The sequence below is a fragment of the Mytilus edulis genome, chromosome 6 (assembly GCF_963676685.1).
Source record: "Mytilus edulis chromosome 6, xbMytEdul2.2, whole genome shotgun sequence".
Lineage (NCBI taxonomy): Eukaryota > Metazoa > Mollusca > Bivalvia > Mytilida > Mytilidae > Mytilus > Mytilus edulis.
The window spans coordinates 87,539,697-87,565,858 of NC_092349.1; the positions used below are offsets into that span (position 1 = coordinate 87,539,697).

At 33.0% G+C, this 26,162-nt stretch overlaps 2 protein-coding genes across 2 annotated transcripts; both read right to left on the bottom strand.

The window, feature by feature from the left end:
• Nucleotides 1-10,101: 10,101 nt before the first annotated feature.
• On the bottom strand, nucleotides 10,102-11,681 carry LOC139526860 (uncharacterized). The gene is made up of 2 exons (XM_071321999.1): nucleotides 11,457-11,681; nucleotides 10,102-10,581 (listed from the first exon to the last, which is right to left on the bottom strand). The coding sequence occupies exons 1-2, from the start codon at nucleotides 11,620-11,622 to the stop codon at nucleotides 10,118-10,120; spliced, it is 630 nt and encodes a 209-aa protein (XP_071178100.1). The 5' UTR covers nucleotides 11,623-11,681; the 3' UTR covers nucleotides 10,102-10,117.
• A 5,099-nt stretch (nucleotides 11,682-16,780) lies between these two features.
• Nucleotides 16,781-24,306, bottom strand: LOC139526722 (uncharacterized). Its single transcript, XM_071321886.1, has 3 exons — nucleotides 24,193-24,306; nucleotides 18,565-18,736; nucleotides 16,781-17,244 (listed from the first exon to the last, which is right to left on the bottom strand). Exons 1-3 carry the CDS (start codon nucleotides 24,304-24,306, stop codon nucleotides 16,781-16,783), a joined length of 750 nt encoding a protein of 249 aa, XP_071177987.1.
• Between the last annotated feature and the right edge of the window lie 1,856 nt (nucleotides 24,307-26,162).

A 26,162-nucleotide genomic window follows, 5' to 3' on the forward strand; every position in this document is an offset into this window, starting at 1 on the left:
CTCAAAAAGTAGCTCATGAAGGTATATTTTTCATTACATATTTGATTTAATCAGGCAAAAACTAGCCTATATGGAAATTTTCATCAAACTGTAAATACAGGATCAAAACTGTATCGTATGCCCTTAACAGTTCAAGTCAGTATTCTAATGTAACATGTACGTGTAAATAAGTAAATCGTTTCGAGGTAAATATGACACAACTAATAAAATTGAAAATGGAAATGAGGAATGTTTAATGTTCCATTTATTGGCGCAATTCATATTATAAAAAAAGAAAGAAGAGATGGGCACGATTCAAACCTTTACAATTTGACAAATTACAACTGACCGTTTTGACAAACCAGTAAATTCTTCGTCCGGGGATATGCAGCTGACATTAATCTTCCTTCGGTAACTTTACAATACCCAGCCGTGTCATTTCCGTATATTGTACATGTAGATAGCTCGTGTGATACATGTATATACACCAGAAATACCCATCATTCAAGTGATTTTTATTTTTAGAAGAACTCCATATCGGGTAACATTAAATATACATACACATAAAATTACAGTTGAAAAAAAAAATGTTAATAATAAGTTCAAATGTTGTTTTTATTAAATGCACCTAGGTACGTATTTGTAAACTTATGTTGTTACTTTATTTCATATAAATTTTATTTTTCTCGTTGTGTTGCTTGTCCATTAATTGACGTTTACGCTATATTTTTTGTTCGGTATTTGTGAAAACCTGCTCATCTATCAATTTCACAAGAAATATAAAACAGTCGTAAGTCATGAACACTGAAGTTTAACTTGTTATCAATTTTTTGTATACGCAAAAAGATAAAATTAAATGAAACACTTTAAAGCTGTTTAAATCATGCAGTGAGTTTTGAAAATATAGTTTTGAAAAACCGTTTATTTTTGTTTAATACTTTTTCTGTCCCTTTTCTTAAAAATTATGACACGTGTCACTGGTAAATATAGAACTAGTCCACTATGAATAATCACAAACAACAAATTTTTGAATCTTTTATCATAAATTTTGTTCTGTTAAATCAAAGACATGTAGTACATGTATTCTATTATCCGGGATAAATTATTCACAATGATAAAGACATAAGGGATGATTTAGAAATTAGCATGTTGTGTATACACATACACCTATCTATTGGTGAACACTTATATGTTGCCCACTAGCTGTCCTTATGTGATTTTTATTGTTTGGTTGCGAGTGTCTCGTTGTCGTTCAACCCACTATGATCTCCTACAGTTTCAATATATATTTTTCATAAGACTTTGCTCAGAGGAAAGTAATAGAATAGGTTTGGATATACATTTTAAATCCCCAAAATTTTATTTTAAACTATTAATTTTGAAGACGTGTGTTATCTAAACGAAGTCTATATGGTCACCAAATCACCTGTTTATTGTCTGTTTTGGTTTATTATTTTAAGCATAAAGTTTATAAATCCATCTCTGAACACACATTATACATGTATAGCATTAAGTCAAAGTAAACATTAAACTTATGAATGGCGGAAAAGAAATATCTGAAAACGATAGATGGATGTTGGATGTGTACGGATTGATAGTTTAGTCTTAGTTGCATGATTTTTTTATTAGTTGTTAGTGACTTTGAACTAGCTGTCAGATAACTGCGAGTACTCTCAGATTTGTTCATTGTGTCTTTTTGTGTCGGGATGTATAAGTACCGGGCCGCGTCCACTTGTACTTTTGTCCATCTGATGAGTTAAGCCTTTTTCATCTGATTTTTATAGTTCGTTCTTATGTTGTACTGTTATACCACTGTCCCAGGTTAGGTGGAGGGTGGGGATCCCCTTAACATGTTTAACCCCGCCACATAATTTATGTATGTGCCTGTCCCAAGTCAGGAGCCTGTAATTCAGTGGTTGTCATTTGTTTATGTGTTACATATTTGTTTTTCGTTAATTTTTTACATAAATAAGGCCGTTAGTTTTCTCGTTTGAATTGTTTTACATTGTCTTATCGGGGCCTTTTATAGCTCACTATGCGGTATGGGCTTTGCTCATTGTTGAAGGCCGTACGGTGACCTATAGTTGTTAATGTCTGTGTCATTTTGGTCTTTTGTGGATAGTTGTCTCATTGGCAATCATACCACATCTTCTTTTTTATACTATCAGTACACTATTCTATCAACATGTGTTTGGTGTCCATTTTACAATATATTGTTTAAAAATTTAGTGTTTTCTTATTCATTCTGACATCTGTGTCCATGGCTGTTAACAAGAAATTGCGAAGACGTTATGCTTATCTGTTCACCTTTAAAAAGGATTTTTCAACAGAATATTATATCTATAAAATTAATTGTTTAATTTTTGTTTTTCTCTGCGAAAACAAAATGGCCCTCAAGCTAAATGTCATCGTCATCGGCATGTATAATAGAAGACGATAAACACTTTAGAATATACACCACCTGCTGGATCTTTTTACTTGTGCACATATCTCGTTACGTAACAAGTATGAATGTAAAATTCTCGATATGGTACATGTATATTCAGCCGAATATACACGGTATCTCTGGACTGGGGTATTTAAGATATTTTGATCTGATAATGAAACATGTAAATATATTTGTGCTTTATGTAAAAAAAATGCATTTAACCATTTTATTTTTAAAACTTCTTTAAAATAAGTTGACTTTGAGCAAATATTAGGTGAATATTAGATTAAATTTGGGAAGTCGTGTATATCCCATTTGTTAGGTGAGAAATAAAAAAAATATCAGCTGGGTTTAAGAGTTGCAAATCTTAACAAATTAAATTTATTTTGTATTTGTGTACCTCAATAGTGTTTGCTAAATATATGTTTTCTCGAATGCCGAAAAGTGAAGAGTTTTTAATACGTGTAAATCACGAATTCACACAAACGACGTTTATAAATGGTCTGTTCAAAAGTTTAGCTACACTTTTCAAAATATTTCAGACACGTAAATAATATAGGTTATTAGTGCTAGCTTCACAAAGAAAATATCCACTGACATGCATAATATCTAATGTCATGGGCCACGGATGGACTGTCTTTATTATAGGGATGCCCATGTGGCACATCAAAGATAAGATTGATTTAACCATTGTACTTTAGAATTGCAACAAATCTTAAATTCTGAAAATCACTTGAATACATTAACCTGTTATCTTGTCGACTTTACAGCTTATTTCCTAATGCTTGTAGAGTAAAATTTTGGTAGGCTTGCTTGCTCTGTTGGTATAAACACGAATTCAAGCTTTGTAAATAACATTGACATCTTCAAACAATGTAGAGGCACATTTTAATCTGTATATATTATATTTAAATTTGATTGGACATTATCCCAATTACAATTGTAAAATATACAAACTAAGCAATCAAGCTAACAAAAGTCTCGCTTTACATGCATTGGGAAATTAGCTGTAAAACCAACATATAGATAGCCGTTATATCATGAGAAGAGATCACGATGAAATTTGAAAGTTAAACAAATCTTATAGTTTTCACGGGAACGAATATTTTGTTTAAACGTTGTAGTGATCAGCCCATCAATGACGTAATTTAAAAAATAAGACGACAAGGTCGAAAATAGTTATAGACGTCTTATAGCAAATAAACTCACCATAGATACCAGGACTAAATTTTGTATATACGCCAGACGCGCGTTTCGTCTACAAAAGACTCATCAGTGACGCTCGCATCCAAAAAGTTAAAAAGGCCAAATAAAGTACGACGTTGAAGAGCATTGAGGACCAAAATTCCTAAAGGTTTTGCCAAATACAGCTAAGGTAATCTATGCCTGAGGTAGAAAAGCAATTATAGGCAACAATACGGCCTTCAATAACGAGAAAAACATTACCATATAGTCGACCGATCATTAAAAGGCCCCGACATAAAAATGTGATTTTTATTAAAAACTTTACAGAGTGAATTCATATAAACTTACAGAAAAACAAAAAAGTCAGCTATCTTATGATCAAAAACAAGCTTCTGTCCTAGTTTAGTAGAAATCCAGGATAGTTTAAGAAAGTTATTAGAGTTTCAAACACTTCAACCACAAAGTGAATATGTATTTGTGGTTTGTGGATCGCTATGTCTCGCTTTTGCAACAAAAGTCGCAGGCTGAACAAAAATGTAATAAACTGTTATACTTTGCGAAACATGTGTATCTTCTATGTCAGTAATGAGTATGTGTTGGTAAACAAACTCTATGCATTTTTTACTATTTTAAAATATCTTTATAAAATATTACTAGAGAACTTAAAAAAGTGAACTTACGGAACAAGCAAACGAAATTAAAAGAAACAAAACATAAGTAGAAAATACACTTTTACATAGAAGTAAAAACTATAGCAGACAGAAAAGCAAAATAGATACGGCAGTAATAACTATGCCATAAAAAAACCCAAGAACAACATAAAATAACATAATATATACATTTTTAATAAGTATACTAGTGTATTCAAAACGGGTCATGGTTGAACGAACATGAATTTCTATAGATTACAATCAACTGAGTGTGGCGCGTGTCGATAGAACATTAAATAACTTTCTAATTACTTAAGATATGATTATAAAACTTGAAATTATTTATTTTTAAAACGTTAACTTAGATATGGACTGTCCTTTGTGTCAATTTTATCATTCCATCAGGTCCTTAGTGCAATTTTTTGTTCTTAAAGGGGTCTTTTGCACTAAAGGGGTCTTTTGCGGTATTTCTACGGACCCCCAAAAAAGATTTAAAGGACAAAACGTTAATATATGGATTGGTTTTTTTTCGGAAAATGTTTCTTTTGGCAAATATTTGAAAAAAAAATCTTAACTTTTACATATTCAATACATTTTAGGTAAACACCTAGAGTTACAAATATACGACCATACATTTTTGATAGAAAATAAATTCATTTTCAATATCGTTTATCTTTTTAACTATACTAAATTTGCGGTTTTGTGACATGAGCATGTAGTTTAAACAATGTCGTCAATAGTGTTAGAAAGAAGCTATCAAAAATGATTTAGAACCTTATACTACACATACGGAGGTACATGTATGATACCATGACAGGTGAACTTATGATATAACTGTGAAATAGCCATTGTAATTGCCACGTTATTTTATGGATCGTTGATTTTATTACCTTTGGATTATTGGCACGTGCCATCGAACTTAATCTTTATAGACCGAATATTAACGCATACATACGTTACTTCTACAGTTTAGAAGGAGAAGACGAAGAAGAATTATTTATAATAGTGCAATCTTAAAAAACAAATAAATACATATTTTATATCAAATAAGTTTTTTATTCAAATGAAAGAAAGGATAAGCGCATTTACAAACAGATGTACTAAGACATATACTCGATGCTCGAACTTAAAATTAGGTTATGATTGTTTTAATCTATGAGGATCTGGAGGGGGTCCTTCATTTCTGTATTCTTTAATGTTTAGTAGGTCGGGTTTTTTCTTTATACTTTTTGTCTATTATTATCAATTCTTTATATTCAAGCACCTTATTATTCTCAATTCTTTATATTTTTTTTCCATTTTCTCTATTATTCATATTTATAGCCGATCATTCTCTATTCTGTAAAACCTATCGACATCCTTCTCTTTCCGATGGTATGTTATTTAAAGTTTTAACACTCTCACTTCACGGCCTTAGAGCAGTTTCGGAAGCTTAGTTCAAACGGAGACATGGTTCCCTGATGCGGCCTGATGAGGATAACGAAATTAACGATATAAATTATCTGTGATATAAAATATTTGTATTTTGCGTTGATCGTTCCAGATGAAGTAAAATCCAGAAACGTGATTTGGACGTATGAAATTTATAAGATGTTGTTGTCACTCTTTTGTTAGTGTTATGTTTAAAATTTGCAATTACTTTTTTAAAAGAATAAGTAGATAAATACATAAATTAACACCAGAAAATAAAAAAAATAAAAATAAAATCAGAAACAGTTATTGGCGAATAATTTATTTCTACAACAAAACAAGCTAACAAAACTGTATAATATATATATATAATTTATTCTCTTATACCTTAAACAAAGATCAACAGAAATAAAAAGCCAACGAATGATTTTATGTTTAATAATTCAAAATAATATACGTTTTTTATTCTAGCATTTATAATACAATGTATCATCCACATAAAGGGGCGTAACTCCTAATATCATTCTAACACACTAAACGGATCTTAACCCGATCTGAAAGTTTTGAAAGTTACTTTTTATGATTGGTCTTAATTTGTCCAAAACAGTCTTAACAGACTTGATTGAACGCTAGAGCCTTCCATCTGGATTAACTTGACATGACTGAACAGACTTGACATAACATATCTGAACAGTGTCTTAAAATCTGAAAAGTCTCAACGTATTTCTCTAGCGGTAAATTAAGTCGATCAAGACTTGATCAGACCAAAATGACCGTTTCAGACTTTAATCTGGCAACTAGTGCAATTGTATGTAAAAAATACCGATAACAATATATTTTTGAATCAGTTTGAAATGACATAATCCTATGAAACCAGAAGTGTCATTCTGTGATCTAAAAGAGAAAAATCTTATTTAATCAAAAGTAGAAACAAACTAACATTTGTTGTTATTTGAAAGTTAGTATGACACTGTATTTTCACGACAAAGTACCAAGCACAATACATTGTTGATTCAGTATAAAGTAACATATTAAGGTACACCAGAAGTGCCATTTTGTAAACTGGAGTGAATGCTCGCTCTTATTATTTACAAAATTACATGCTTTGAACCACAGTAAAGACTGCAATTATTTGACACCTTAAATGACTTTGTTTAAAACGGGAGTCGACAATTGACTCCTTTGTACGGAGTTTTACCAAATTAATACAGCTTATGTAAACAACATTTCAAGGTTACAAACTTTATTTCTTTATCTTTGGATTTATTGATCGATTTTCGGTGTTAACGCCATCTTAGTACTATAAACTATTCAGTGTTGGGGTATCATCTAAAAAACTCAGGATTAACAGGCTAGTTATTCAACAGATGTACTACTTATTGTCTTAGTTGCATAATTTTATATTCGTTTTTATAGGCTTTGAACTTGCTGTTTGAACAGGCATAGATAACCTTAGCTGGATTTTGCAAAACTTTTAGGAATTTTGGTCCTCAATGCTCTTCAACTTCGTACTGTATTTGGCCTTTTCAACTTTTTTGGATTCGAGCGTCACTGATGAGTCTTTTGTAGACGAAACGCGCATCTGGCGTATATATGTTGTGTACACGTTATCATTTTGTACAAATTATAATTTGTACCAAAAAAATGTACAAATTATAATTTGTATTTTGACTTTGTACAAATTATAATTTGTACAAAACGTGCCTGTACAAATTACAATTTGTACACAATTTGACCAAAATTCAATCATAACTTGTACAACAGTTTTAAATATGAATTTTTGGTGAAAAATGCATTGATTCACACAATAGAATTGTAATTAACTGACCACACATTAAACCTTATTAACAAAATACACCGTTTTTACACAACTACTAAAGGCAGATTGATCTTCGAAATATTTGAAAGAAAAAAAAGTAAACAAACAGGATTTTTTTCAAATTTTTAATACATACACTACTTTTTCTTAAAAAAAATATCATTCAATAGTACTGCTTGATTAGTTCTTATCGTTATTTTGAGGATTTTTTTTATTCATAAACTTTGCAAAAACGATTATATTTGTTAAATTTGATATTTTGTATAGTGTACAGCATTTTGATGATTGTGAAAAGGATCTCAAAAGATTTGTTGCCACTTATTCGTTATTTTATAAAGTAATGAGAACAATCAAATCCTTCTTTAAACAAGTGATAATTTAAATTTGTAATTGGTACATCAAAAGATTGGATTTAGATGAATAATTCCGCTTCACTTTTGTTTGTGAAAAGATTGGGTCTGATGTTTTTATAATACTACACCAACTAGTTTTCTTATAAAATAAAAGTCCGTCTGTCTGTTCTGCATAAGTTTTATGTTGTTTTTAAAGTTTAGATTGTCTCAACTGATTTCTGATTTTTTATAAAACAAAGATCCTTGTTGAAAAAAACAGTGATAATAAAACGGCAGAAAAACAACTGACATATTCCTGACTTTAGCATAGTCATATTCCTAACCAAATGGGGTGTTAAATCTCGCTTTCTTTCTGTGATATTTATTTGACTAAAAGTCTAACTGAAGCAGTGAACTACACATGTTTATTCCCAGAAACAATTTCCTGAGCTTCAACGTTCGCTATGTGAAGCAGTTAAAATGCTTGTAAAACAGGTCGTCATCGATTTGAGAGTCAAAAGATGGTTTGGAATATTGGAATACCTTATTCAATAAATCACTAGATCACCTGCTCTAACAAATGATAAAGAACTAGGATTGAATTGTGTAACCTAGGTGTACTGTGTTACAGGTCATTTAATAGAAATTCAATAATGTGTATCAATGCTTTTTGCACCAAAATCCATATGATAAATTATTGTAAGTTATAAGTGAATTTTTGTCCATTTCTATACAAATTGTAATTTGAACAAGCACTTTTTGTACAAATTACAATTTGTACAAAGTCAAAATACAAATTATAATTTCTATTATATTTTTGTACAAATTATAATTTGTACAGAATGATAACTTGTAGTACACAACATATACAAAATTTAGTCCTGGTATCTATGATGAGTTTATTAGTAACTTTTTTTATACCTAAATGTTGTGGGGATGTATACGAACACTGCCACGTCCCCCCTGTGTTTTTGTTCAAATGTTAATGTTTAGTATCAATCTGATGAGTTAAAACATTTTTAACTAAGTTTCATAGTTTGTTCTTATGTTGTACTGTTATACATGTAGACTTCTATTCTCGGTTAGAGGGAAGATTATGGCGCCAGCAAACTTGTTTAAACCCGTTTCATGCTGAATTTTCCTGTTCTTAGTCAAGAGCCTTTAATTCAGTGGTTGTCGTTTGTTGCTGTGTATCATACTAGTTTTTTATTACTTTGTTAACAAATCAGGCCATTAGTTTCCTCGTATATGAATTGTTCTACATTTATCTTTTCCGGGCATATAATAGCATGCTAAGTGTGGGTTTTTTTTCCATTGCTAGAGGCCGAACGGTGACCTATAGCTGTAAATTTCTATGTCATTTGGTCCCTTTCGGAGAATTGTCTCATTGGTAATCGTAACATCTTTCTTTTAAATTTAGACGACTCGGTCATCGAGGCCCAACTTTGTTTTTGGAATGGTACATGTTTTTATTCGTCATATACTCAAATCCGTCTATTTACAAAACCAAGTTGAGATTAATTTTATTATTTAAGGAATGACTGTAATATATTTGTTCTGTCTATGAAGAAATAACATTCAAAATGTGGTAAACAATGCATAACACGAGAAGCGGGTTATTTTAAAGTGTGCACCACATTTTTATGTTATTTCGAATAGACAGTAAAAATATTACAGTCATTCCTTATAATTCTCATCTAAATTCCTCTTCAAAACAGAGTTAATCATGAAAAAACGTTGATAACGTCATGGTCACATGACAGAATTATGACTATGAGCTGATAAACAAAACAATGTCAGCCAATCAGAAGATGCGTAAAAGCTGTAAATAATTGAAATCAATTTGTCGAACATGAACTGAGATCATTTCTATAAAGTTGTATGAGATCGTCATCACGTATTAATCGATCGAACGACTAGAAGTGCTATTAAAATATTTGATGTCTTTATACTGACTTTTTGCAAAAAAATCTCTGATAATTACACATAATATTAATTGGTGATGAAATGTTGTGGAACGACAGGAAGCGTTTTATTAAGCACTTACATTTAAACAAAACTTTGTCTAACTATAAAAAAAGCTAGATGATAGTATTTACGTAGTTCAATATAAACCGTACAGTTACGTATTTAAAGTGTGAACATGTTCGGTGTGAGCCAAGGCTCCGTGTTGAAGGCCGTACCTTGACCTATAATGGTTTACTGTAATAGATTGTTACTTGGATGGAGAGTTGTCTCATTGGCACTCATACCACATCTTCCTATATCTACATAATTGACAACATACATATTTTGCTATTTTTATTCTGCTAAACTAATTTAGTTTCCATCCTGTAAATGTTTTACGTGTATGACTGTCTTTGCTTCGAAGACGACCTTGATGGTTATGTGTATTTTTCAAATAAACAGTTCGGCCTTCTCTGACATATTTAAGTATGAATCCAGTAGAACATGCGTCATCACTGTAGGTTTCTGTATCAGCATGTACGCTTCCACATCTCCGTCCGTCAACAACCAACTCTGCTACAAATTCTCCATAACCTCCACCCTCATTTATGTTACTATTTACACAAATAGTCCATGTAATGGCATACATTCCGCTAGATAGCGCTTGGAAGATGCCTGTATTGGTGTTGTAGACACTAGCTGTGTTAGTTTCTGTCTGGTCAAATATCAGAGTTTTCCCCGGTAACAATGATTTACTATGGCTATTCACAAAACCTTCAGACATATATGTCGAAAATCCTATAAACTTCCTCGTCTTTCTATACTCTAGATCTAAACAGAATCGAAAATTTTATTTGCATATTGGTTTTATATTTAATAGTTTTATTTTGTAAAAAAGGTAAACGGCTGAAGATTTCTTTGAAGTTTGAAATAGAGGGGCGAAAGATACCAGAGGAACAGTCAAATAAATAGATCGAAAACAAACTGACAACACCTTGGCTAAAATATAAAAAGACAAACAGACAGACAGATACAACAATAAAACTAAAGACTAAGCAGCGTGAACCCCACACAAACTAAGGGTGATCTCAGATGCTCTGGAAGTGTAAGAAGATCCGGTGTTCATTCGATACATAATTAAAATCAGGTTTCAAGCGAATAACCTATCTGTTAATGACAGGCGCAGCGTTAAGCGATTTGCTAGCACTATATTTTGGCCTGTATTTTTGTTTCAAACAAAACTCAAAACAAATCGATTTCTTATTATTTCGCAAAATACATTTTTTAAACTGAAAACAGTTAGTGATTATTGGGAAAAATTACAAAAAAAATAAAAATATAAAAGCTTACGAAATGAATGCAAATCGTAGAACAATTTATTATAGGCTGCACTTATATTTATATTGAATAAATGTCGGATGTGAAGCCAGAATTGCAAACTTTTCTTAGAGAACAGTGAAGTTATAACCTATTTCTATGCAATGTTTTAGTACTACAATATACATGATATAATTACAACATAAATCTGTGATTACGCGACAATTATATGCGTTACGGTAACTCTTAATCTGTATCTTTTTTCATTATTTAGTATTCAGTTTTTGTTTTCTGCCGATCCATCTTTTTTAGGCCTTTGCATACATTTCGTTTTTCCATTTATTCTAATTACTGAATTTCTTTTTGTTCTTAATTTTTTGTATACTTACCCTCTTTATCACCTCTAGAAAGACGTTCTAGAAACACATTCTGTAGACGGACCAATTCGTTTCTCAATTTTCTCTCACTTGATTTTAACTCCATTAATTTTCCTGTACATTCCTCACTATCCACATACATCACCATAATAAAAGATACGATAAGAAGGTATAACATGGTTACCAATTTGATGCGGTCAGGAGTACTAGTAGTTGGGATATTTGTGTTTTATTATTGCGTCTGTTCGTTAAATAGACCTGAAATTTGATCATGTTGGGATATTACAGGTATCGTATTGTAATCACGCAATATGTAACCAAATACTCTTAATATGTTTGTGTTTATTTTTCCAGGAATCACCTGCAATGTGTTGTTTTTTGCATAGACAGCGTATTTTTACATTTCTAGATTTACGTCCTATTATTTGAAAATTGGAAAATAATAGCATCAGGAATGTTTTCAGAATATTTATGTTTTCATTTTCATCTTATTATATGATCGTTACTCTGCTTAGATAAATCAACTGTTGAGCGAAGTATCTCAAGATCCATTAGATAAATAAACTTTGTCATAAAAACACTTTTATCTTACAGCAACACAATCCTTAGCGATAAAAATTAATCTTGAACTGTGATCGTAACCGAGGAGAAATTCTTCGATAATTTTCACTTATAGGTAGATCATTGACATAGATATATTTCGTCAGATAGATAGAAAGATCACTTTTTGTGAATAAAAAAAATCTATGATAATAAATATGATAAGAATCTAGGTCTTATAATCTGCTACACGAAAATAGTGTTTGCTACAAGTAAAAATAAAAATTCTTTCTGAAAACAAATTCTATTTTTTTGTTTTCTCCCCTTTGAATTGGTAAGATGAATAATTAAAACAAAAACAAAATAAACAAATATTTGGTATTGGTAAAAAAAAAACAGTGTAAATGATGCTATACATTACTCATGTTTACAGATTTCAATCAAAATATTTGCTGTTTAAGTTTTTCCCGAGTGTAATGTGTTTCAATTAGACAATGAAGGGAACATAGTTGAGTGTCTGTAATACATACACACGCATACTGTATTGTTATCTATCTGTTGTATATATAAAGGTTATAGAATATGAGTCTGGATCGTGATGCTCAGTGGTTTTCGTTTGTTGATGAGGTTCATAATTGTTTCTCGTTTCTCGTTGGTTTGCTCGTATTTATAGTTTTACGCCAGTAATGTTGGGGTACTTTATAGTTTGCAGTACGATGTGAACAAATGCTTCGCGTCTGTTATGAAGGCCGTACTTTGACCTATAATTGTTAACCTTTCACATATTACGAATTGGATGACGAGTTGTCTCATTGGCACTCATACCACTAATACCACGTAACTTCAATCCCCTTTCTTTTTCATGAATATGAACTACCGAAGAATTAGACTATTTAACGGGTTTGTAATAACATGAGCAACACGACGGGTGTCACATGAAGAGCAAGATCTGCTGACTCTTTCGGAGCACCTGAGATCACTTCCATGTTTTGGTGGGGTTCGTGTTGTTTCGTCCTTAGTTTTCTTTGTTATGTCACGTGCACTATTATTTGTCTATTTGTCTTTTTCTCATTTTCTCGTTGGTTTGCTCGTATTAATTGTTTTACACCAGTAATGTTGGGGTACTTTATAGTTTGTTGTACGATGTGAACAAAGGCTTCGTGTATGTTATGAAGACCTACAATTGTTTACCTTTCACACATTATGAATTGGATGAAGAGTTGTCTCATTGGCACTCATCCGACATATTTTCTACATTAAAAGAGGGACGAAAGATACCAGAGGGACAGTCAAACTCATAAATCGAAAATAAACTGACAAAACCATGACAAAAAATAAAAAAGACAAACAATAGTACACATGACACAACATAGAAAACTAAAGAATAAGCAACACGAACTCCACGAAAAACTAGCGGCGATCTCAGGTCCTCCAGAAGGGTAAGCAGATCCTGCTCCATATTAAAGTTTTCATGCACCGTTGACCTTGTGAGTACTTTCATTTGTTAAAATTTTATACTTTGTAAGTAAAATACTACAAGAAAAATATTTATCTGAGTGGATTGAGTCTCAAAAACACATTTTACTCTATTATGAATAGTAGACAAAGCAAGCCATACTCAGGGTTTTTGGAAGCTTTTTTCTTACCTTTTTCCTTATTTCTTATCGTCTGCTATGATAGAAAACTTTTTCCTGAGTTATACTTTATTAAATATAATATACATGATACAGTTGATGCTCACAATGAACCAAGAGTTCCAAATGGTGAAGTTGAAATCATCCCTTCGTAAATTTTACGGGCGACATCACGAGTTGGTTGACCGTTATAGAATAAACGTTTCACAGACTATATCTAACTTGTTCCTTACGCCGAAACTACAATCCCCTTCCTTTTTCATGAATGTGAACTACCGAAGAATTAGAATATTCACCGGTTGTGTAATAAAATGAGCAACACGACAGGTGCCACATGTAGAGCAGGATCTGCTTACCCTTCCGGATCACATGAGATCACCACCATGTTTTGGTGGGGTTCGTGTTGCTTCTTCCTTAGATTTCTTTGTTGTTTTACGTGCACTATTAATTGTCTATTTGTCTTTTTCTCATTTTTAGACATGGTGGTGTCAGTTTATTCTCAATCTATGAGTTTGACTGTCTTTCTGGTATCTTTCGCATCTCTTTTATAAGTAAATGAAATTATTTTAAAGTAGTAAAAACAAATTATTAACTAAAAGGAAAGCCTTTAAGTTCCCTCTCTGGAACGCGACGTTAATTTAACGTTTACTTAACACTGCGTAAGGACTTATTGAAACCTCCTTGGAGTGTAAAAAGTAAAATCACAAAAATACTGAACGTATAGGAAAATCAATTCGGAAAGTAAATAATCACATGGCAAAATCAAATAATAAAACATTTACTGCAAAATTTTCATTTATTCGTCGAAATTTTTTTTTTGAGGACATGAGAGATTATATGGACCAAACGAGACCTAATAATAAAACAAAGACGTCCATTAGTGATATTTACTATTCTAAAGTCATTTTGTTCTATAATATGTAACTGTTTGTAGGTAGATGAGATAAATATTTGATCATTTATTGGTCCACACTATATTCATTGCGGCTTGATTTTGGATTTTTAGAGATAATTTGCTCGAATCACTGTAGATCATATCCAGTCTATTCAACAGAAAATGTGTAATACCACCAAATTGTAGTAGGTCACATGCAGTTGCATACAAAAAAAAGGGTCAACACAAATTATTCCCTTGAATTTGACAGTTGTAGGAAATTGTTGCAGTAAAACGTTTCTGGGTCATAACGAGATATATTGGGTGTTTCAAAGCACCATTACTTTTTTATTTGCTGTTTCTATAGAATATTTTGGAAAATAAAGGCAACGATAGTATACCGCTGTTTGAAACTCATAAACCGATTTAGAAAAAAAACAAAGCCTGGTTACAAACTAAAACTGAGGGAAACGCAAACGCATCAAATAGAAGAGGAGAACAACGACACAATAGAAAAACAACATTAGAATGTAACACACACACAGAAACGAACTATAATATATCAATGGTCATTTTCCCGACTTGGTTCAGGATATTTTAAGAAAAAAAAATGGTTGATTGAACCTGGGTTTGTGGCATACCAAACCTCCCGCTTTTATGGCATAGTTAAATGTAACATTACAATGACAACATTACATGACAGAACTACAATACAAATAAATGGAAGAACATATAGGACAGAGAAACACACGATAAATAGCTTACAAAAGGAACAAGGTTTAAAATTTAATACGCCAGACGTGCGTTTCGTCCACCAAAGACTAACCAGTGATGCTCAGATGAAAAAAAGTTCGAAAGCCAAAACGAGAACAAAGTCGAAGAGCACCGAAAACCAAAAGTTCCAAAACGTAGTGCTAAATACGGCTACGGTTTTCTGCCTGGGATAAGAACATCCTTATTATTTAGAATAATTCATACTGTGGCAAACAGTAAATTTTATAAAATGACTATATAATAGATGTACATGATAAAACCGAAGTGGTGATTGACTACAGAATAAAAACAAATACATTACATAAAACAACCTAATACAGCACATAAAAATACACAGCCGAGTTAGCCAAAGCCTCAACGCATAAAGTGATGTCACATTTAAATTTCTAAAAATATTTCCAAAAAAGAAGATACATTTAGGATTGATTCAAGATTAGATTTGTAATACTGATATTACATGGATTCTTGAGGTTACATGGTTACTAAAGTTTGTACACAGGTTTCTTATATCCAATGAAATGTTATAAGGAAGTTTGTCTATAGCACTGGACAAAATAAAACGGAACTTATGTCAATTTATTTTTATTATTTGAAACAAAGATAAATTCTGCAAAATTTTTATGAAAAGTGCAAATTTAAAAAAGGTTAATCGGGAAAAAAACAATTGTGGTATTACACATTAAAATAGGCACAACTCAAGCGCACTTTAAGTGACGCCACCACATTTCAAACTTTATCTATATTTTGTGGTTACATGATCAATTTTTGGTGTTTTAATGCCACTTTTAAGCACCGCATTTCGGCTATTTCGTGGCGGCCAGTTTTTATTGTTGAAAGAAGCTGGAGTGCCCGAAGAAATACCATCGACCTTCGTTAGGAAAATTGACAATCCTAGTCAATCAAGATTAGAGTCGAGTGCACCCCGCATGCTGGGTTTGAACTCACAACATCAGTGTTGACTGGCTAGTGAGAACAGTAATACCTATTTAGACCACTCGGCCACCGAGGCCCCTTTTGTGGTTATAATCATTGTGTATAAATTCAGACAATTTGGCTGGAGAAGGTAACCATTTTTGAGACGTACGGCAAACTTTATTTCCCCTCAGGTGTATCAATTACAAAAAAGAAACAACTTGTAATTGATTAAGATTAACTCTATCGAACATGCACTTATGTTTTCATTACAAATGTGTATCATGAATTAATCGATCTATAAAATTCAGTTGTGTTTGCTGATAAACCACTGTAGACGTGTAATCGATGGTTTAACTTTATAATCTGTAACTGAGTTTTTGCAAAATATAAAAGTATTGGGATTAATACACAGATAAAGTACTTGCTGTAGACATAGCGTACATATCAACAAAAACGATTCATACTTTAAAACTATATTGTTATTTTTTTAAGCTGAAGTTATATATACTGTTAATATAAATGGGACAGTTATATATTTTAGAACAGATAATTGACAATCAAATATTTTACAATCTTTAATTAGCTTGATATCAGATTATCTAGTTTAGTTTCCAGCCTGAAAATGTTGAACGTGTATAACCGTCGCTGCTTCGAAGACGACCTTGATGGTCAGATGTATTTCTTAGAGAAACAGTTCGACCTTCTCTGACGTATTTAAATATGAATCCAGTAGAACAAGCGTCATCACCATAAGTTTCTGTGTCTGCATGTACATTACCACAAATCCGTCCGTCAACAACCAAATCCGTTCCAAATTCTCCATACCCTCCACCATCCTTTATGTTACTATTTACACAAATAGTCCATGTAAATGCATACATTCCGCCAGATGGCGCTTGAAATATGCCTGTATTGGTGTTATACACACCAGTTGTATTCGTTTCTGCCTGGTCAAAGATCAGCGTTTTCCCCTGTGACAATGAACTACTATGACCATTTACAAAACCATGTGACATATATGCCGAAAATCCTATAAACGTTCTCGTCTGGCTAGACTCTAGATCTAAACAAAACGGACGATACAATTTGCATATTTTTTTTAGATGTTATTGTTTTATCTAATGACAGGTAAACGACTTAAGCTTTCATTGAAGTTTGCAAGTCTTTATTTAATATATATATGTAAATTTATTTAAATTCGTAATTTGTCTTTTTTTGGGGGTAAGGGGGGGGGGGGGGGGGCGGGGGTTTATTCATTACATTTCTATTTTAAGCTGCCACTTTGTAACTATACCAATATTGCCCAAAATTGAAAGACAGTGGTCGTCCACGATCCGGATATGTAGTCTCTGAATATAACGCATAGCTAAAACATGAGAAGTCTCCCTTAGCTAGAAAAACAACAATTAGGTAAACCATCCCGCAATAAACAATGTTAAGATTTCCGAATTTTTTCTCCGAAATTTATAGTTTTTCGAGGGGATACAACTATGTGGTACTCGGTCAAGTAAGAACAACGTAAGGGGGTAAAACAAGATTTCAATAGGTATGATTGTGGACCCCGAAATGAAAATGTAAAACAATTGAGACGAGAAAACTAACTGCCTAATTTATGTACAAAAATTGAACGAAAAACAAATATGTAACACATAAACAAACGCCAACCACTGAACTACAGGATCCTGACTTGGAACAGGTACATACACACAAAATGTGGCGGGATTAAACATGTAAAACTTGACCATGTACAAATATGTCCTCCCGCAAAGTTAGTGACCTGTCAAAATATGGTATAGTCCAGATTCAAAAGTCGGTATTATGAAAATGGTTTATTGCACATCAATAAATGTATGTCGAAAAAAATTCAAACAAAACCAAGTTGTTCTTGTTTCGGAAAATGAAAGGCCTTTAATGTAACAAGTTTGTGGCACAGTTGCTTTCAATTACTATAAACCATAATTTAATTAACTGAAAACATTGATAATCATCGGAGAACATTTTATATAAAGGCTTACAAAAAATGCGAATCGTAGAATGATTTATACTAGGCTTTAATTATATCTATATATGATGTCGGGTGTGTAACAGGAAGTGCTCAGTTTCCTATAGAACCAGTAAAGTTAAAGCCTACTTTTAATTAATGTATTAGAAACTCCAAACTAAATTGAAAATACAATTCTGATTTCGCGACCAGAAAGCGAGTTGTTGTCATTCTGTTTTTTAACCAGTTTCCTATTACTAAGTATTCAGTTTATTTTTCTGTTTTTGTGGATCCATTTGTCTTTAAATTTTTGCATAAATTTCGGTTTAACTTTTTTTATTTTATAAATGATATTACTACATTGTATAGGTTATCAAAATTTTTGTTATGCTTAGTACTTACCATCTTTATCAGCTCTAGAAAGACGTTCGAGAAACACATTTTGTAGGCGGACCAATTCGTTTCTCAATTTACTCTCACTTGATTTTAGCTCTGTAACTTTTCTTGTACATTCTTCACTATCAACAAACACCACCATAATAAACGATACAAACAGAAGGTATAACATGGTCAACACGTTTTACACGGTCAGGAGTAGTTGGGATATCATTGTTTCTTAATAACGTCTACTTGTTATAAACCTGACATTTGATCATGTTGGGATATTACAGGTATCACATTGTAATCACGCAATATGTAACCAAATACACTTAATATATTTTTGTTGATATTTCCAGGAATATCTTTAAAGATCGAGATTTCTGCGTTGACAGCGTACTTTAACATATTTAGATCTACATCCTATTATATGAAAATTGGAAATGAAATAGCACCATTTGAGTTTACCAGACTCAATCTGGCAGCTACTTTTAGCAGCCCATCAAGACAAGCATATTCTATTTATCCAGATTTACTTCCTATTATATGAAAATTGGACATGAAATAGTATCAGGAAAATTTTGAAAAATATTTTTTTTTACTATGTAAAAATATTTTCAATTTATTGTAAGAATGTACATCAATCCGGTGATAAGTTTAATTCATTAACATACCACAGTACTGAAGTACATTCTTATATACCCAAATATGTTTATAGAAAAATAAATTAAAAGAAAAGAAACACAGCAAACATAAAAAGTCCTTGTCCTCTTTGATCTACTTACAATAAAGAATCCCGTTTAAATGATTTTTCTCTAAATTCATACTTTTATTTTTTAATGTCTATTTTATTTCCTGGTGAATGTTTTACAGTAATTTACAAGTAATGCAACCGAAAGGAAAAAATACTATTCCAATTGCTTCTCCCGACTATACTCCCTGACTTTGGAAATATAATGGCTTTATGTATATTACAGAAATTTATCCTGCTGAACTTACTTTAAATAAAGCTAATACTAACAATGACCACTGTCCTTTCCTCGATCTTGATATCTATATCATTAACAGGAAGCTGAATACTAAAATTAATGATAAAAGAGATGATTTTTCACTTCCTATCGTTAATTATCCATTTTTAGATGGTGACGTTCCCTTGTCACCATCTTACGGTGTTTATATATCTCAACTTGTACGATTCGCTCGTGTATGTAACAATGTTTTAGATTTTAACGAGAGATATTTATGTATTACTGAAAAATTATTACACCAGGGTTTTCGATATCACAAACTAGTCAAAACAATTACTAAATTTTATCATCGGTATAAGGACATCATTCGAAAATATAGCTCAACATGCAGACTTCTTATACGTTCTGGTATTTCACATCCACACGGGTTATGTTCTTCTCATATATGTTATGATGGTATGATACTAAACCCCTAACGGGAAGGATTGTGCCTGATGTTCATATGATGAAATCATAATCTTTCAGTTAGTTTAATTGAAGTCTGGAGCTGGCATGTCAGTTAACTGCTAGTAGTCTGTTGTTATTTATGTATTATTGTCATTTTGTTTATTTTCTTTGATTGCATCTTCTGACATCAGACTCGGACTTCTCTTGGACTGAATTTTAATGTGCGTATTGTTATGCGTTTACTTTTCTACATTGGCTAGAGGTATAGGGGAGGGTTGAGATCTCACAAACATGTTTAACCACGCCGCATTTTTGCGCCTGTCCCAAGTCAGGAGCCTCTGGCCTTTGTTAGTCTTGTATTACTTTAATCTTAGTTCTTGTGTACAATTTGGAAATTAGTATGGCGTTCATTATCACTGAACTAGTATATATTTGTTTAGGGGCCAGCTGAAGGACGCCTCCGGGTGCGGGAATTTCTCGCTACATTGAAGACCTGTTGGTGACCTTCTGCTGTTGTTTTTTTTCTATGGTCGGGTTGTTGTCTCTTTGGCACATTCCCCATTTCCATTCTCAATTTTATGATAAGAATTGATGTGTTCAATCAATTATCCAGCCGTTAGGCTATTCTAGCAAGAAACACATATCAATACATGTGCTAGACGAATGCTACCCAAGAATTATGTCGCATATAAATATCTTTGAACAAAGATTTAGATTGTATAGCTGTTTACTTTCCATTACGACCGAATAACGAATAATATTCCAAAGACATACAATATGAAAAAAATACAATTCTTTAATCATCACAATATTTGATTGGTTGAAACTAATCAACGTGACATCGAACAAAACTTCATATTCCCATCCGAGTATCATATTCCCCTCTGAACGTCAGAATTGCATTGTGCGGGTAATGTTGTAAAACGTTTTTACAGTAGGGTTTTTAATGAGAGTATAGTAATTTCGTTTTATACCTCATTTTCTATACTATTAAACGAGAAGACCTCATTTTGTGTGTCGCTTCTCTTCCTTCAACAACAAATCAATCATCATGCCCCTGTGTCCTATAGATAGCATGATTAGTCGCATTTGTCATCCATTCTTATGATTATTAAGATTGGGTTTTTTTGGGAGAAAAACGACAAAAAAGAAGTCTGGATATGATTAGATCATCGGACTGACCTTTAGTCATATATGAGACTTCCGGTTTGAAACATGCACAAATACAACCAATCGTATGATAGATAACAAAAATGAAAAATATACAAGCCAATCAGAGCGTTCTCTATATCATGGTTTTTAGATCGCAGGAACCACAACTATCATACCTTCTTATAGAGGCCAATTATTTTTTGCGTTTATCTACATGTAAACTACGATTATACTACTTTAAAATATAGAGACTCTCTGTATTCTGTCTACTGATTTCTTTGAAATTGTTACTATTTAAGAGGTCATATCAGTTGCATGTATCTGAGACTACTTTAACATACTTTAATATATAGAGACTCTCTGTATTCTGTTAGGGACTTTCGTTGTAACTTTAGTATAGAAAGTCCCTGATTCTGTCTACTGTTTTCTTTTACATCTTTACTATTTAAGGAGTCATAGCACTTGCATATATACTAAAATAAGTAAAACATGCTCAACTTCATCTAAAACTACCGCGACCAAAAACTTAAACCTGAAGCGGGACAGACGGACGGACGACCGAACAAACGAACACACGGATGCACAGACTAGAAAACATAATGACCATAAATGGGGCACAAAAATTATTGTTGAAAGGAAAAATAGTGATTTGGCAAAAATGAAAGTGAGGTAGAGATTAGAGGGTGGCAGGACCGTTTTCAGGGCGTCGGGATCGGGTGTTTTTTAGCTCGGGATTTGGGGATCCGGGAATATATTTTTCGATTTCGGGATTTCAGGATATGAATTTCTTTAAATTTTGCATTTCGGGATTTCACGGTTTTAAGCCCGGACTTTCGGGATCAGGACCCCTCCGACCACCTCTCAAATTATCCTAAGTCGGTCTTAGTCATTTATGCATGTTTCATATCCTACCATTAGCATGTTAATAAGGCTCTCGAAAGAAAAAGCACTGGTGGATTATGTACAAGAAGCCTATTTTATTAGACTTATAATGGTCTATATATAAGCAGTTACATTTACTTCATATTTGAAAAGGTGCAAATTTTTAAATTGATTTGACTTTTACCAAAAGAAGCATTGTAGCAAAGGAGAAGAATAACTGTGGTCTGAGGCGAGACACACGAACATAATTGAATTTAACAGAAAGGAAAAGAATATCGGACTTTGGAAAAAGGGAGAGGGCTTTTGATACCTTTTTATGAAATTCTCCATATAGTCCAGCCGATTGGTGCAGATATAGAGCAGAATTGCTCACTTGAAGAGGAAAGCATGAAACTTTGCATAGTAGTTTTTGGTTATATACCATTTGATTTCAGCTATGGACCCACTCTGAAAAATCCAAGATGGCGGAAAAACGGTATAAATATCTAGATTGTCCTAAAGGTATTCTATATAATTTCGGAAATTAAAGTAATGATTCTTTAAAAATGGACTTCATGTTTTTGAAATTGTTATCAATTAATTTTAAAATATAAAAAAAAGAATATGGTTATTTCTATAACACATACATTTGCAAATATGGCTGCATATACTAAAACAAATAGTGAAATTCAAAATGTTAATCAATATTTTACATGTTATTGTAATTGTTCTTTAAACGCTTTCAGTTTTAATGGTTGGAATGAAATAGGTTGAAACGAGTCGATTGAACGTTAATATAGGTCGGTTAAATGTGGTTGAATAGTAGGTAACTCATCTGAACTTTGAGGCAGTGCCGATGGCACCTTGTCTCGTGATTCTTCATTGCCACGTCTTACGTCACTTACCGCGTTTTCATCTACATCGTAAAATTATTCTATGTAATCAATAGGTGTACCTTTCTTCAGGCGCATTAGACGATTGCCACCATTTAAAATGGTTAAGGGGCAACCATTTCCTTTCCAACTACGTGCGAAACAAATTTGCAATTATTCAGCGAGCATGGTCCTAAAATGCACTCCTGGTCAGCACTTTTATTAGTGTTGATGGTAACAGTCATTTTTGAGAATAGGTACTGTGATGGTTCGTTTTATGCAAACTTGCTGAGTTGAAATCTCGTTTCCACTGTTAACAAATGCCGCATTTTTTACTTTAGTATTGATGGTAATTGTGGGAGTACTCAGGTTTATCACTGCACTCAGTGTGTTAAGAATATCTAGCCGAAGTATAACATCGTCTGTTAATGGCTCTTTGCATACATCCCATTGTATGTTTACTCTATTAATTCCCAATAACAAGCTGTTAAACAAAACCACGTAGCGTTACGTTCTCCAAATCTCCATTTTCTGCCGGTATTAATTTCTCATTTACTAATTTTATCATTGCAGCAGTGTCCACAATCATGCTCACATTCTTGTCATGTATAGTACCTCGTACTGCTAAGCTCTTTCAAATGGATCGTCTGAAGACAATATCGGACGAGGCCGTGGGCCTCTGTTCGATTTTGTAATGAGGTGATGTTTCATGGCCAATAGACTTTAGAATCGTGCGTTGGCCTACTGGCCCGATCCTTTGCTGTTTAAAGACTCCATTGTTGGGGTTGCACTTTGATTTGGTCCGTATCCTGGTGAAGGTGACCGTTGTCTGAAATAACCGGGATTTCTGCAGTTTGTCCGTGAAGATGCTAACCGTTGTCTTTATGGACTATATGATCTCTAGCTGAGTGGGGGCAGGGGGGTGGGGGTGCGATCGATGGACATTAAGCTAGGGTGTATTTCTATCTGGCGATCTACCGCGATTGTATTGCTCAGAAGATCTTCCACGTGTTTATTGATCAGGTAATCTTCCATTGAACTGGTGATCGTCCATGATTATTTGATAAGAAGAACCGAGGTTATATATTAATCGGCCAATCCACGGTTATGCTGATTAGTTGAAAGCATAATATGAGCTAGTTTTGTGACAATTTGTGTCAGGTTATGCACCTTTTTATCCAAATGACTGATATATTTCCTTTATCGGTCGGTGATACTGCGTCATCAGCAAAGTAGACTTATCGATGGTCATAATTGGCATTTTTTTATCCATATATCGCCATCTGGTTTGCTATTGAGGTTTTCAATTGTTTGAACGCCTTGTTTAATGTTCCTGGGTTCCTGTCTATTACATGCCTTGCAGAATCTTTGTCTTTACATCCTCGACTGAATGCTTCAGTTCCAATCTGTTTTGATCGTCTTTCTTGTTGAAGCGCTGCTACACACATTTTTTTCTGTTTTCCCATTGTCAACTACCGGCAGTTCGTTCAAATTGGTAAATAAACGACTCCCAAGTCATGGATCCTCTTCAATTACGTTTTTGCATTTTTGGGAGCTGTAGGTTTCGGTTCCGGTCCCTTGCACCAATATTTTCTTGCCATCGGGAATATTCTCTCTCCAATGAGGAGTCGAAAGAAGAGGTGTTGTCACACTCTTTTGGTTTCCTCTGCCCTTTTCTGGATCGGTCAGTGGAGTCAGCTTGCTGTCATGTGAAGCCTGTTAGAGCTCCAGGACCTGACGAGGTTGTCATAATTGGAGTGTTAATTTGGGATTTACCATTGACTCGACGGGGATGATACCGTAAGTAGGCATAGAATTCTTTTTTTTTTTTTTTTTTTTCCAAGTAAATATCTTTTATTACATATCTGCTGTTTTAACAATTTACTCGGATTACAGCGTTAGCCCGAGTATCCCTGTTATTAGTTACTGAATTTCCAGGGAAAAGTTCAGTAAAGTATACTAAATTATTCAAGTGTTAATTATATAACATATACATTCTTTTAAATACAGTGTATACATATTAAGAATAAAATTTCATAGTATAAATCACGTGTTTACGGAACATCAATTTGCCTTCCGAATTTGTATTCATTTTTCCCATTTTTATAATCTTTGACCCAGTTATTTATACTTGACCTTTTTTGCTGGATTAGTTACAAATCATTGTCCGATAGCTAGTGCAAAAGGAAGCACATGTTTGTTGTGAAAATAATAGAATTCATTTGAAGCCAATTGTTTCTGTAATGGTGTGCACAAAGAAGACACAAGCCTTTTTCTGGTATCCTTGATAAGTATTTATTTAAGAGGTTTATAGTATGTTCTTAAATGGAGATTGTTGTTGAATAATTTGAACTGTTTCATGCAGGGCCAAGGACCTTGACATAGGACTTTTGACTTAAGGTGAAGAAACCTTCAATCCACCAGCCCAGTAGTCAGCACTTTGGTGTTGACATGAATATCAATTATGTGGTCATTTTTATAAATTTTCCGTTTACAAAACTTTGATTTTATCGAAAAACTAAGGATTTACTTATCCCAGGAATAGATTACATTTGTACCTTAGCCGTATTTGATACAACTTTTTGGAATTTTGGATTCTCAATGCTCTTCAACTTCGTACTTGTTTGGCTTGATACATATTTTAATATGAGCTTCACTGATGAATCTTATGTAGACGAAACGCGCGTCTGGCGTACAAAATTATAATCCTGGTACCTTTGATAACTACTAACTACTTCAACAGAGTTGGTGCGGTTGATGGTTCATGCGAACTACAATAGGGGAAAGACCCAAGGCATGGATTTTGTTGTGTATTTTTGGTAAACTTGCGTTGTACTGGCTAAGGTCAAATTTTGGCTTAGATGATGTGTCCATTGCAGGAAGTTTAACTTCTTTATTTCGATTTTCCACTAATTCATTTACAACCGATGCCAGTTGTTGGAAGGTATCCTGCTGTTCAAATGCACTTTTAAATTGAACTGTCTCTTTCTTCAGTTGTTGTCAGCTTGTCCATTCGTCTCACCACAACATTGAATATCTTATTGGTCTGACCATCAATTCCGTCAGGCAATTATTACTAACCTTGTGGTCTAACTGTCTTCAGACTGCTGAAGTGGCTGAGATATTGCTTTCACTGTTCGTTATTAATATTTATCGCTTCTTTCTGTTCAGCTTGAAACGTTTTGAGACCAACACATATTTTATCAATTCGCACTTCGCTCTGTTTTATATTGCAATAAATCTTAGCTGTTCTTTGAGCATTAGATTTACTATCTGCTAGAAATTCTTAGTATAATTGTTTAATAGTCATTTCTGAGCTGTC

Bases quoted from the DNA above. Each gene is read 5' to 3' on its own strand.
- LOC139526860 (XM_071321999.1), bottom strand. From the start codon at position 11,622: ATGTTATACCTTCTTATCGTATCTTTTATTATGGTGATGTATGTGGAT. The intron at 10,582-11,456 runs GTAAGTATACAA...GATTCTGTTTAG, and splicing joins TTCTAGAGGTGATAAAGAGG to ATCTAGAGTATAGAAAGACG.
- LOC139526722 (XM_071321886.1), bottom strand. From the start codon at position 24,306: ATGGGAAAACAGAAAAAAATGTGTGTAGCAGCGCTTCAACAAGAAAGA. The intron at 18,737-24,192 runs GTAATAGACAGG...GTGTAAAACGTG, and splicing joins ACAAAGATTCTGCAAGGCAT to TTGACCATGTTATACCTTCT. The intron at 17,245-18,564 runs GTAAGTACTAAG...CGTTTTGTTTAG, and splicing joins TTCTAGAGCTGATAAAGATG to ATCTAGAGTCTAGCCAGACG.